Below are 14,088 nucleotides of genomic sequence, written 5' to 3'. Positions count from 1 at the left end.
TTATGATTAAAAAGAAAACATCATTTGCTATATTTTCAAAATATCACATAATTTCAGGGATTACTATCATAACAAAGTACTCACATGCGATAGAAGTGTTCATAAAAACTCTTATTTGTATGAACAATTAAAATATCTTCGTACATCTTATTAATGATTTATTCATTTTCACATTAAGAATAAACCAAGCATTGCTGAAAAAAAACAAGATATGTTTGGGAAACACTGATGCCCTCGTATGGCAACTTTTAGCGAAGGTTAAACTTTCTCAAATGCAAATCATATATGTTGGTATCCAAAATAAGGTCTTGTCTCAAAGAATGTACCTCTGAAATATGAAAGTCCTAGCAGCAACCATTGAATAGATATGGAAAAGGTTAAAATTTTTCAAAAGTAAGTCAAACATCAAGGTCAAGGTCAAATGGTCAAAATTAATGGTGCTCAAGGAAAGGCCTTCTCACAAAAAAGACACGTGAAATATGAAAGCCCTAGCACCCGCCCATCAAAAGATTTGGCCAAAGTTAAAGTTTTCCAAAAGTGGATCAAACTCCAATCAAAATTGTTGGTGTCCATAGGAAGGTTTTGTCACAAGAATTACATATGTGAGGTATGAACGTCTACCACCAACAGTTCAAAAGTTATGGCCAAGGTTAAAGACTTTCAAAAGTAGGTCAAACTCCTAGCTCAAGGTCAAAGAGTCAAATGTTGTTGATATCTAAAGAAAGGTCACATCAATGTCAAGTATGAAAGCCCTACCACCAACTGTTCAAAAGTTATGGCCAAGGTTAAAAAGTTGGGTAAAATTTTCCAAAACTGGGTAAATCTCCAAGGTCAAGATCAAAATGTCAAATATGATGGTACCCAACGAAAGCTTTTGTCACAAGGAATACACATGTGAAATATAAAAGCCATAGCTCCAACTAATCAAAAGTTATTGGCAATGTTAAAGTTTTTGCAGACAGACAGACAGACGGACGGACAGGGCAAAAGCTATATGCCCCGAATCTTCGATTACGGGGGCATAAAAACTAGTACACAAAAACTGGAAGGAGTTATTGAATTAAGAGCTGTAAGAGCTAGAAAAGGGGTACTGTTTCTTTATATATTATAGAGTAGATAATCTTTGCTTAAAAACAAATCTACAAATTAAAAGAAATGTCAATGACTTTGACTATATATTGTAAAACTAGCAAAATTAAACGTCTACATGAGTTACAGTCTGTACACTAACTATTTATAATTCTACGTCATTTTCATTACTAAAATGTATATTATACACTTGAAAATAGGAAACTATCAGTCCATGCTACATTTCATCCAGGAACCGTGTACTTAATTTAAGGAACAGATTATTTATACAAAAGAAAAAAAAATTGAATGACTAAAGAGCAGAGACAAATACAGGATTTAATTTAAAGATATTCGTATATACCAAAGAATCTGTGAATCACCAAAAAATTCCATTGGTCGCATAAAATAAACATGAACATGTTTATTCTTTAGAGAAATAAACCATATACATATGCTATACTGTGAACAACAAAATTCATATAGAAATATCAGATATTGAAAATAGCAAAATACTATATTCAGAAAAAAACTAAGGGGGGGGGGGGGGGAGGGCGGGCCCACCCTCGTTCTACGGGCATGCTATATTTTTGTTAGTAGCAAGGTCCTTAAATGTACACAAATAAAGAACTATTCATACACAAACTTTACTTATGACTTCAAAGTTTTAAGTCAATTTCCAACTGTACTTTTTCGTGTGGAAAATCTGGCATTAGGTAGTGAAAAATGTGCAAGGACGTCATAATTTTTCTAGGTTACCAAGATAAACATGGTGAATTACTAAAATAAATGAAGTTTATGAAATACTGAGCTTTCAACAGGATAAAAACGATTTAATTCAACACTAACAATTAGTTTAACATGTCTTATTTAGGAATGTGTGCATTAGCATAGAATATCATGTGTGCAGGGAATCATGCTATTCTATGCTAATGCATACAGTCTGTGTATCATTTCGGTATGTATTGTAATGTTTTTAAAAGTCTTTAAAATCTTTCACATCAAAATATCTAAATGAAGTTTAGGTTAGAGAAAATCTAAATGATTTTGATTCTTTATTAAAGAAATCCCAAAGACAGCAGAAAATAAAGGAAAAAGTCTAATAACTTAAACTTAAAAGTTAACATAACATATAATATTAACGATATCAACATACCTTTATATTTTGTGACTGTATTTTTTCAACACTTTGTTGAAAATATTTTCAAGAAAGAAACTGAATTCAACGTAAATTCTCCCTCAAAATATACCTTTATATTTTGTGACTGTATTTTTTCAACACTTTGTTGAAAATATTTTCAAGAAAGAAACTGAATTCAACGTAAATTCTCCCTCAAAATATTATTCGGATACTAAAATCTCCACTTGTTAATTTTCTTTATAAATTGATTGGTTGGCAACGTTTAATAACTGCTAAATTTAAAAGAAATTTTATCGAAAGTTAAAACGTTTGCTGAAACATTTTACCAAATACACGGTTGACGTGAAGTGAATTGCTAGGCCACTGATTTTAAAAATTCTCAGTTTCATAATTTTAAAATGATTTTCCACACACGTAATTTTTATAACCAACCTATGTGATAACAATTTTAACTTTAACCTAATAAAGGACCTAAACAAAAATTCTCTCGCTCTCATTTTAAGGGCAATGAAAGAATAAACAATATATGCTACGCTCTTAATAAAAACAAACGTAAAAGAATATATTGTTGAAAACATAAATTAATTTGTACCTTCATGTAGTATCTTTACAAAATATCTTAATATCTGATTATAGAAATTAAAAAAGTTAAACAGACTTACCTCTTCATTCAGAAAACAGAATAAGATGGCTAGTATAAAACCCTGAAAAATAAAACAAGTCAGTTATTATTAAACATTATTTTAATAGGCCAATAAATTTTTAGTACTTTTTTATTAACACCATTGCTTATTGAATCTAAATCAATAGGAAAAGACAAAAAGTCTATTTCATAAATCTTTTAAAAGCAGGTTTAAAAAGAAAAAAAAAATATAAAAAACTGATAAAAGCTGAAAAAATATAATTGTATCTCCTTATTCAAAAACTTTTTATGCACATATTATTCTTTTCATCGTTCATGAATTGCTCTATTTTTGTCTTCTAAACTTTGAAGTATGAATTCCATATTTCCATACTTGTGTAAAGGTTAACAGAGAAAAACTCAGAAAGGATAGGATGCGTCTTAATTTTGGAAACGACATTCAAATGTCTGAAGAACAAAAATAACAATTTGCAGTCTGGAATTACCTTTCAAATTCTTCTGTCTTAACCATACATGTTACACAAGGTATATTAAAAAAAAAAATAGATCCAATCCTCAAATTGTTTTGTGGATACTTTTTTGGAATTGGTTATTGAACATTTCTATGTAGTTAGTATAGTAAATGTTTTTATACATCGATATCATTGCCAATACTTACTCTGGAGGAGTAATAGAACATGTCTTTATAGTATAAAACATTTCTATATAAAGGTATGAGATAGATATACCTCTATACATCGATATCATTACATCGATATCATTACCAGTCCCTACTCGGAAAGAATTACAGAACATTTCTATATATATAGTCTAGAACACTTTTGTATAGAGGTAGGGGTATCTCTCTGTACATCAATATCATTACTGGTACTTACTTGGAAGGAATTATAGAACATTTCTATGTAGAGGTATGGGATATCTCTTTGTACATCTATATCATTACCAGTGAGGAAAGAGAATACAATGTAACAAACACCAAACAGTGGAATCAGTACCACTATGAACTTGGCCATCTTCCTGCAAAAAAGGTGTATATAAAATGTTACATCTATGATAGGCAATGGAATATTTACCATTAAAACATAATTATATTTACATAAAACACAATGGAACAGTTGCGCAGCTAGAAACATAAATTTAAAGGATTGGAATCGGAACCAGTGCAAATTAAGCTATTTTTCTCAAACAATAAGTACCAAAAATCTCTGGTGAGACTGTAGCTCTACTGGATTTTACTTAGCGAAAGTAGAGAAAGTAGCACTTGTACTTGAAAAGATGGCAACAGCAATAAATAAAATAATGATCCTTGGTTTAGTCTCTTTCTGAATCAGGTTGCAATTGAACAGAAAATGTAGTAGAAGTAATATTTTGAAAGAATTTTACAGAAATTTCTATTTTCAGTAACCATGACAACACTTCAATAAAATCAAAAACCGATATACAGGATTATGAATCGAAATGTAGTCTACCTGTTAGCCAAGTTATATTGAAATCGGATTAAAAACTGTAGGAGGCGTAGCATTTTAAGAGGATATGTATTTTTTGTAACTATGACAACCCCTTTAATTCAAATAAAAAACCCAAACACAGAATTACGTATCTCAGTGTAGTCTACTTTTTTACCAAGTTATACTGTTATTGAATTATAACTGTAGGAGGCGTCGCGTTTTGAAACAAATTTACAGAAATTTATATTTTTAGTAACCATGGCAACACCGTTCATTGAAATAAAAAACCAATATATAGAATTATGTATCTTAGTGTAGTCTACTTGTGTATTGTGTATAAAGAAACAGCACCCTTTTTCTAGCTCTTATACTTTTAAGTTAGATTTAAAATGAACTAAAACTGTAGGAGGTGTAGCGTTTTGAAGAATTTCACAGACATTTCTATTTTTAGCAATCATTGCAACATCCTTCATCGAAATGAAAACCTTGTATAAAGAATTATGTATCTATGTGTAGTCTACTTGTGTACTACATAATATTGAAATCGGATTAGAAATGTAGGGGGAGTAGTGTTTTGAAAATTTTTTACAGCTAGACAGACAGACGGACTGACGACGGACACCTTACTATCGCCTAAGCTCATCTGGTCCCTGACCAGTAGACCTAATAACAGAACAGCCCTAAACTATATTGTTTGAGTGGCCTTTTGAGCTTGATTACTGTTCGATATCTTTCTATTTTATTAGCAATTTTTTTCTTGTTCCGTGTTCGTTACCTTAACCTATTTCGAACATACATACAGGAAACTCTTTTTCCACGAAATAAGACATTATCTATATACTATACATGTAATCTAAATCTATGTTTTTCTATTCATACAGGCTTTAATGAATTGAGTTACCTCACTTTCCTTGCCCCTGACACACGCTTATTTTTCTGAACGCGAATGAAAAGCACTCTCACAATGTCAACGAAAAATATGAAGTTTATCTGAAAATAAGAAAGAAATATGTGTTTATGCCATGATGCAAACAGCCACAAAAATAAATATCTTATATTTATGCTTGTTAATTTATTATGTAAGTCATTTCAGAAATTTTACCGAAATGTTTTTCATTAAATTTCAAAAATTTCATCTTCGAGACAAAAGATTCAGTTGATACACACAATGTTTCGTATTGAATTGAAGTCAATAATTACCAGCAATGGCAAAAATAAGGTGCACAAAGAAAATGTTGATTTACTTAAGACAAACACATTAATTTGAATTAACTTTCCAAGAATATTTTAACTTACGAAGTTTTAGTTTTCATAACTGTGAATATAAACTTGATATACAAAGTACGTACTATGTAGATACCTAAGAGCGGCCCCCTCAGGATCCAAAGATACTCCGGGGAAGGATTCGTATTCCAGCACCTGTTAATATTAAGGTCGTTGTACATGTATGCAACATTGATGCTAATAAAGGGAATGATTATATTAATTTTAATATTTCATTTTGCCTTTCCAAGTGAATATTTTGCTTGAAGTTATTGATAAAAGAGTTGCTCTTTGTTAAACCATTCCATTAAACACGGCGTTTATAAAACAGAAAAATCACAAACTCAGAAAAATATAGCATTTGCTTTATATTTAGAAATTAAAATCTAATCTTGTAAAAAAGAATCCTGTCCTAGAATAAAAATGACTGTGCATTGGTTTCATGTGAATACCATTCTTCATACTGCAGCTGTTGATTGATTGGTCATTTATTTATAATATTATTTCACAAGGAATGAAAATATAAGTTACATGTATATTATGACACCTGTGAAATTAACATTGATAAAGATGAAGATATACTTATTCAAAATCTTTGGACAATTTTCACAATATGTTATAATTCACAAACAGTGTTGTGAATACTTAATCCTATTCTTTTCGTCCCATTGCTTTGATCTTCAATTGTTTTCATAAAATGAGATAAAAATGTCATAAAGTTGTAACCATTTGTGCCGAGACTTACAAAGAATCCTCTAGGGTAGCTCTAACAATCACCCAGGGTATAAGGAATGAAAAAGGACCCACTGGAAGAAAATATTATTCATCTATCATTGATAAAGCACTAACAAAGTAAAAAACAATGCAAGAAAAAGCAAATATCATTATATTGTTGTATTTGTCTGTTTCTTATAATAAATTGAGACTTGCGTAACAAATTTAACAATTTTTTTTTTAGAAGGTGTATGTTCGAGTTTAAAAAAACAACAATATTTTTTTCGAATTCGTTTAAAACCGTATTTTTTAAAAGTAATTTGCCATTTCATCAAACAATTAGAAGCTATAAGTAGAAATATTTCAATTCAATAAATACATAGTGTCATAATCTTATGAATCGATGTCCTTGAAAGTTTCTTTCATTAACTTACGCCATCCAAATACGATGTATAGATGAACTCCATGTTTTTCTGTAAACATGGTCTTATAAACCATCATGTACAAATATAGAGCCTCCATAAATATCCACATGGCACAGGCTGATATGGTGTAAACAAACAGCGTGAAAAGAAGTTTACATTCCCAATGCTACAAAAAATTAATATATATTTGAAAAAAAGTTAATTAGCAGAGCTCATTTTCATAAGTTCTGTTAAAACAATACACAGACCACTGGAAATGCCAGGGGTGTGATCGGCTACCTAGGAGGAGTAAGCATCCCCTGTAGACTGGATCAGGTAAACGGAGACATCTATAGTCAACATTGATATAAAACAATGACCTAACAATTTGTATGAAACATGTCAGTCAAAATGCCATCAAATGATAGGTTTCATTGCAATCATTGTCAAAACAATGACTATAGACCTTACATAAGGCTGACAACACGATTGTGGAAAGCCCTGTAACATCAACTTATGTGTCAGCAACCTGACTCGGCTTATAAACTGATCGCATCAGAGCATACTCTTGCGTATCAAGACAGTTGGAAGACAAAAACACAATGTATACATGTGATCTTGTGATAACACTATATAAAAAAGGGAATTTGAGAATGATTTAGCTGAAGTCATCCCGTTTGTCATATAGTTTAGTCGTTACAATTTATTGTAGTTGGTCATCAACATCTAAATTCAGTAATACATTCAAATATAAAGCAATTGTGACAGACTCGGGTTATTTTATTTAGACACGGCGATACATTGATTTGACATATGAATGAAAATAGCTAAATGTATTTTTTTTTTTTTTGAAAAAGAAAACGTCGTCGATATATCCAAATGCCATAGCAAGAGTTTTTCTTATTATGTAGAAGTTTTTGAATAATTTTTACTTCATTAGAATATAACAACAGGTCAGCTAATAATGAAGCACAATAAGTGTCCATTGGAATTCATACATTTTTTGGAAGGCTGAAGAACCCGACGGACTGATTCAGAATTATAACTCGTGTAATAAGTGGTAGTTTAAAGAACTTGTGAAGACTGACATTTCTAATACATTTTCTAAGACCATTATTTTCATATTGATTTGTCTACGGAATACTACGTTTACCCGATCAAGGCTTAAAGGCTGAAGGCCGATATAACCGTTCGTCAGACGGGGATACTTACTCCTTCATTGCACCTGAACCCACCTCTGAAGTTAACAGGGCTCCGTTCTCATTTTATAATTTTTCAATAGATTTTTGAGCTTAATTGATGTTCGTTATCTTCACATTTAATGCATCATATTTCGTGACAATCCACATTTATCAAAGTATTCCTTTACCCATAAATTTACAGACTCAAAAAGTTTAACTCATCGGGTATATCTATCTTACTATGGATTCACACCCAGCATATGAGAATTAGTAAATTAGAACAACTCCACGAAGTCAAATCATTCCATAGTATATAATAGCAAGTGTCCGTGATAAAACACACTTCATATTGTTGTCAAAGGCAATACAAGGTATACATGTACATAGAATGCCTTCGTTATATAATCATTGTTCATTTCCAATCGGGTTTAAGCCCTGACTCATTGCAGGAGAAAACATTCTTGTTATATTTTTTAAGCTTCATATGAGGTTAAAAATCCTCGTAAAAATATTTGTGATGTTTGGACAATTAAAATTAAGTTATAAGAAAAATACAGTGAAATTTATTTTGTTTTACGGTATCAGCAATGTTTGTATAGTCTACGTAATCTCTTAATTTTTTAAAATTAGATAAACTAACTTATAGATAAAATATTGAAGGTTGCTTAATGTACAAATAAAATCCTTAAAAACAAAAAGTAGAAGTTATATACAACACTGAAGTCATATTACTAAGAAGGAAATAAATCCTTCTTTAGCGAAATTGTTAAATAAGTTTCTTTTTCCTAAACGAAGACTTCCTTTTTAATGTTTAGAATGTTTTCTTTTTTTTCAAACTTATTCCCCTTCTTCAAGACTTCAACAAATCATTATTCTTTCTAATCATGAAAAGACTTGTCTTATCATATTTCTTATGACAAGTATGTATTTCAAATCTTTATACATGTATTAATGATGAAACATATCCTTTCATATCTATACGTATGTAGATCCATCATTTCAAAGACCGGGTTTATAAAGAAGGTGACTCTTGTCTTGTACATACTATTGTAGTCCTATTCTATTGTACATGACTTATTTTAAATTTAAACAAGGTAACTAGAAAGGAATGCATCTATAAGATCTTTCCATTCCTCGTTCCAATAAATATGGTTTAATTTGTAAGATGTAATAAGCACGTAAAAAAATAAGTAAAAACTTAAATGGTTTTGCCTTCTCATTACTATTTCGTTGTCCTTGCGGAAATTACCATTCAGGAAAGGGTTTTATAGGGATGATAATTTTTTTTTAATGTTTTGCATCATAAACTACATTTTGGGAAATCGTTATATCTATTACTAATTATAACGATACCAACATAGAGTGATTAAAAACTGGGTAAAATTCAGTTCAGTATCATTTTTACAAATATATCAAATTACTTACAGTGCCACCTTCCCGGAACCGGAAGACACCATTAACATCCTCTATGTCTTGCTGGAGACCTACTCCCTCCACAAACAAACTCTCCTTCAGAAAAGACATAAACGCTCTCAGAATAAAGGCAATGAACAGATTGATGTGCAGCGTGTTGCTCTTGGAGGACAATTTCCTGTAGAAAAAATACAAATTCTATGAATTTTCCTTTTTTAAAGTTTATAAAACCACTGTTAAATTTTACTTTTCTCTTTTTAACTCTATTGCTAAATAAATTGGGTTTTGAACCCCTCCATTTTTTTTTGTTGGCATAACAATTCTCGCTTGTATTGATGAAAAAATGCTATGTTTATTTGGAAGGTCGGGTGCAGGTAATGTATCAATTTGAAAGTTCTTGATCTTTTTTAAGTCCAATGTAGAAAAAATAAATTTTAAGTTCACCTTTAATGTCTCGTGTAGGTGAACATAACTTAGCATGATTTCTACAATGTTAAACCTCATCCAATCTGAGAGCTAGGAATTACTCAATTATATAATAAATGAGATTGTCAAGTCTTAGAAGAATCAATTATATACACCTCGGGTACAAGGAATGCAGAAGAAGGATGTGAGACTTGTATCATAATTTTATAGGACAAAGATCTAAAACATTTTATTATTTCAAAATATTAATGAAGAAGGATCTTCTGCTACATGACTGCATAACAATCTAGAATAAACAACATTGATGTTATATAATCATAAAATAAATGCCTTACCTGCAGCATAACATGATAAACACGGCCACAACCAGTGAGCAGAGAGACACTCCGTATCCTATGTTGTACATTAGTCTGATACGTGCAAGGTGTTCCTACAAATAATGCATATCAAAATCTGAGAAATAATGTCTTACAACATATTTTTATATACCCAGGTGCTTAAGTTTGACATCATAATTTTAATAATCCTCAGTATAGACGTTTCTTATAGAAGTTTCTATAGACGTTTTTAATGTTGTAATTGTGTTTATGAAAAAAAAAATATCAGTATACGAATTTTTTTTTTAATAAAAATCGTATGTGCATTTAAAAAGAGTTTTCAAAGACGTTTCCAACTGATATCTCCGCTCCGGGATCGGAAGGCTGTGGGCGACAGACCTAATAGGCAGCAACTATTCCTACGCCCTATTCCTACGCCACGCGCTCGGCACTTTGAAGTGAAACTTGGGGGGGGGGGGGGGGGCTTTCGAATGAGACCTTATAACAGAATCCCTGTTTCACAGTACGCGTTGGCACGATAAAGATCCCTTACTGCTTAATGGTTTTGAATGCCAAGTAAAGGTTTAAATTTGAAACCCTCCACGATGTTTGGTGACATCTTTATTTGAGTAACAAATTCTCGAATAGGACCTTAAACAACATTTCTTCAATTAATTAATTAATCCAGATTAAATCTTTGTTGGAAAACATACTAAATTTAAATGGCTCTTTATAACACATATCAGTATCAGCTCTTCAATGCTAGAATAAGGAAATTTTCTGAAGTGGCTTCTTAGTTTTCAAGAGACATTTTGATCTACAACTGGATGTTCTATTGACAAAATAAACCGAAGCATGAGTTGGACAGAAGTATAAACAAATAGACAGATTTTTAAATGACGGATAATCAGTAGATTACAGTATATAAAAAAAATAGAGATAATAAAGATAAATATTCGATAGAAAGAAGAAAATATAAACTTACGAGTAGATCACTTGAATAAATTTGCTGGTTATCCCTGACACATTCCCCAAAATCTGTCCAGCTGATATTCCTCCCTGGGGGGATGTACCAAGTACCATTTTCCAGGCACTGTCGTCTAGCAAAACCTAAAAAAGGAGTGAAATATTGGGACGTTTGCTTTCTTCAATAAACGTTCAAAATAATTAAAAGAACTCTACATAATCTTTAATGATGTAAAGTACTCGTATTAGTATATGATACAAATATAATATCAACATTTTGCAAGAAAAAAAAATCAATGACTTAAAATAAATTTTGAATATGTATTTAAGGTCCTCGTTTTAAATTCAAAGAAGCCCATGTAGACAGTATAGTATTTTAAACATATCGTCTAAATACTAGAAATACCCTCGAGATGCTCTATAGAAAATGACTTTGTCATGTTTCTCAATGAATGTTTTAGGAAAGAAATTTAAATGAAGGGTAGTGATGTTTATATTGCTGTATTACACAAAGTCTGCAGTTAGAGCGTCTGCTCTAGAGTCGCGGAGTAAGGAGTTGATCCTTACGTTGCGGGTTCGAATCCCACTGCGGGAGACGTGGAGACTGGTCCTTCGGATGAGACCGTATAAACCGAGGTCCCGTGTCGCAGTAGGTGCTGCCACGAAAAAAGACCCCTCACTGCTCAATGACCCTGAGTGCCAAGTATAGGTCAAAATTTGTAGCCCTCCACTGGCAAGTGGTGGCGTCTCCATATGAGTAAAAAATTTTCGAGAGGGACGTTTAACAACAAACAAACAAACAAATACAAATTCTGTATAATGCTCTAAATGATGGCCAGCCATATTTTAATGTATAATTCTATAATAGGGTTGAAGTGTTATACGTACCCTCTGTATTGAGAATCTCCAGTACGTAATGTTTTGTACGTACCGTCTGTATTGAGGCCCTCTATATATACTAAGCAATGTTTTATACGTACCGTCTGTATTGAGACCCTCTATATAGGCTGGGCAATGTTTTATACGTACCGTCTGTATTGAGACCCTCTATATAGGCTGGGCAATGTTTCTTGGCAATTGTTCCTGCTCGCGTTGCTTCCCAGCACATAATCTGATCCCAAATAGGCTCACAATACAAATCTAAAGAGAAACGATTTTGCATGCTTTAAGTTAATCGGAACACACAACTCTTTTCCCATATGTACAGAGTATCGATTCTTCTTAGTATTTTGAGAACTGCTTTCATGACTCAACCAATTTAAACCCTTGATGATTGTACGTTTTCTAAGGACACGCTAAACTTTGTGACTCGGAGGGAAAAAGACTATTCATAATTTTCTTTATTTTTTTCTAGGCAGCAAAAAATTAATGGATAGCACAATTTACAGTCAAAAAATCAAAGGATCGGCAAATAGATGTATTTTCTGGTATACTTACAAAAATATGCATACAAGTATTCAGGTTTTAAAAGAGAAACCAAAGATATTTGATACAGTTACTTATTCATAAATTAAACTGTTCGCCGTTTTAAAACAAGTTTGCATAACCTCAGTGCACCGTAATAATTAAGAGATGTCTTTTAAAAATATGTTGTGAACTGGAACGAAAAAAAACAGTTACTCTTATACTCACGGAAATAGTGCTGGTCAAGTACGCACATATGTAAAGAATAAAGCTGAATAGATTTAAATTCCTCTGTCATAGTTGTGTATTACTCACGCGTAGGAATACACGAGGAATAATTCACCAAAGACAAAAAGGATCAGATTTTGCAGAGCGCATCTGGCACTCAAGGATCACAAAGAAAGCACTGTGAGATTTCCCATAGAGAAAGGGGTCAAACGATATCCTCTTACTGTTTAAGTATGACACTCCATTTTTGTTTTCTAATTTGGACTCATTTTTCAACTTTAAGAGTTTATATTATTTTATAACCTTAATTTATAAGGTTAAGGTATATAACTCCTGACATGAGTTACGAGGGGTGATCAAAAAGTTCGCGAACTATCTCTATATTTACAAAACCACATATTTCAGATAAGAAAGAAATATGGCACACAAATAGTCATAAACATGTTCTATAAATAGCAGATGCTACGTAATGTTTTGGTCCATGTTTATAACGTCACAGTGTGAAAATGACGTCAATATGTAGGTGACTTGTGACGAAAAATGGGTGACTCAGTCTTACTCGAGCAAGGTACGGTTGTAAAGATCAATGTAAATCTTGGAAATTCCTTTGCAGTGGCATATCATAATTTGCACAAGGTTTATGAAGACAAAGGACTTGCAAGAAGTTCAATAATTAAGTAGATTGATTGTTTTAGTGATGGAGGGGAGATGGTTAAAAATAATGTTTGTTCTGGTGCCCATTGAAAGTATGCTGGGAAAGAGATGTGTTTTTATTTGAGCAATCTGTTATGAAAGATCGCCAATATACAGTTGGAAAAATAGTTGAATATCTTAATAAATAAATAATTATTAAATCTCTAAAATATCATTTACTTTAGATTTTAAACATATCAGATATCATAAAGAGAACGCGCCTTTACTTGTTTCACATTACAAAAACGACTCATCTTAGACAAAGGAGTTCGGTTGTGATGGTCACCATGCTCATTCTGGTGAAAGATATCCTTATCCACCCATCCTTTTGCTGAGATTTGGTCATTTTTGACATATGGACTATTCTTGTTATAAAAAATAACCGGCATAGTAATAATTGTAAGACTCGTAGAAATCTCTTGGCTGCTGTAAACAGAACGCTACAGAGCATGTCACATTATACCGCTTGGACCACGTGTTTCGCGCATGGGCAGAATGGTGGCGGAGGTGCATAAAAACCGGAAATGACTACTTTGAAAAATAATACATAATGAAACCTAATTGTGTTTCTTTTATTGAAGTGATTCAATTAGTTTGCAAATATTTGATCACCCCTCGTACATAAAGAATGTTTTGAGAACTACATTTTTGAGCATGATTTTCAAAATCGCAGAAAAAGGTCAGTGTGCATTTTACTGAGCAACGATACAATTAACTGGGGTTTTTTGCACTTAACGAGGCCGAGTCTAACTAATTCTACCCTAGCGATTGTGATAAAT

At 31.9% G+C, this 14,088-nt stretch overlaps 1 protein-coding gene across 2 annotated transcripts in view; it reads right to left on the bottom strand.

Annotated features, from left to right (window-relative positions):
* Positions 1-14,088, bottom strand: part of LOC133194156 (parathyroid hormone/parathyroid hormone-related peptide receptor-like) — a 62,561-nt gene that overhangs the window by 3,228 nt on the left and 45,245 nt on the right. The window contains exons 1-11 of one of the 2 annotated variants that reach the window (XM_061330150.1): positions 12,617-12,694; positions 12,014-12,124; positions 11,004-11,128; positions 10,037-10,131; positions 9,288-9,453; positions 6,712-6,868; positions 6,309-6,369; positions 5,650-5,719; positions 5,202-5,290; positions 3,728-3,869; positions 2,872-2,913 (exon numbers count right to left, since the gene is read on the bottom strand). In XM_061330150.1, the coding sequence (XP_061186134.1) occupies positions 2,872-2,913; positions 3,728-3,869; positions 5,202-5,290; positions 5,650-5,719; positions 6,309-6,369; positions 6,712-6,868; positions 9,288-9,453; positions 10,037-10,131; positions 11,004-11,128; positions 12,014-12,124; positions 12,617-12,686 (1,128 nt within the window). In that variant the 5' untranslated portion in view covers positions 12,687-12,694. Of the gene's footprint in view, positions 1-2,871; positions 2,914-3,727; positions 3,870-5,201; positions 5,291-5,649; positions 5,720-6,308; positions 6,370-6,711; positions 6,869-9,287; positions 9,454-10,036; positions 10,132-11,003; positions 11,129-12,013; positions 12,125-12,616; positions 12,695-14,088 lie in introns of those variants that run through there. The other variant, XM_061330149.1, reaches the window with a different exon arrangement.

This window comes from Saccostrea echinata, unplaced genomic scaffold (genome assembly GCF_033153115.1).
Source record: "Saccostrea echinata isolate AGI-Se365-2 ecotype Australia unplaced genomic scaffold, CSIRO_AGI_Sech_v1 ptg000028l, whole genome shotgun sequence".
Classification (NCBI taxonomy): Eukaryota; Metazoa; Mollusca; class Bivalvia; order Ostreida; family Ostreidae; genus Saccostrea; species Saccostrea echinata.
This window is presented reverse-complemented; position numbering and strand designations above follow the sequence as displayed.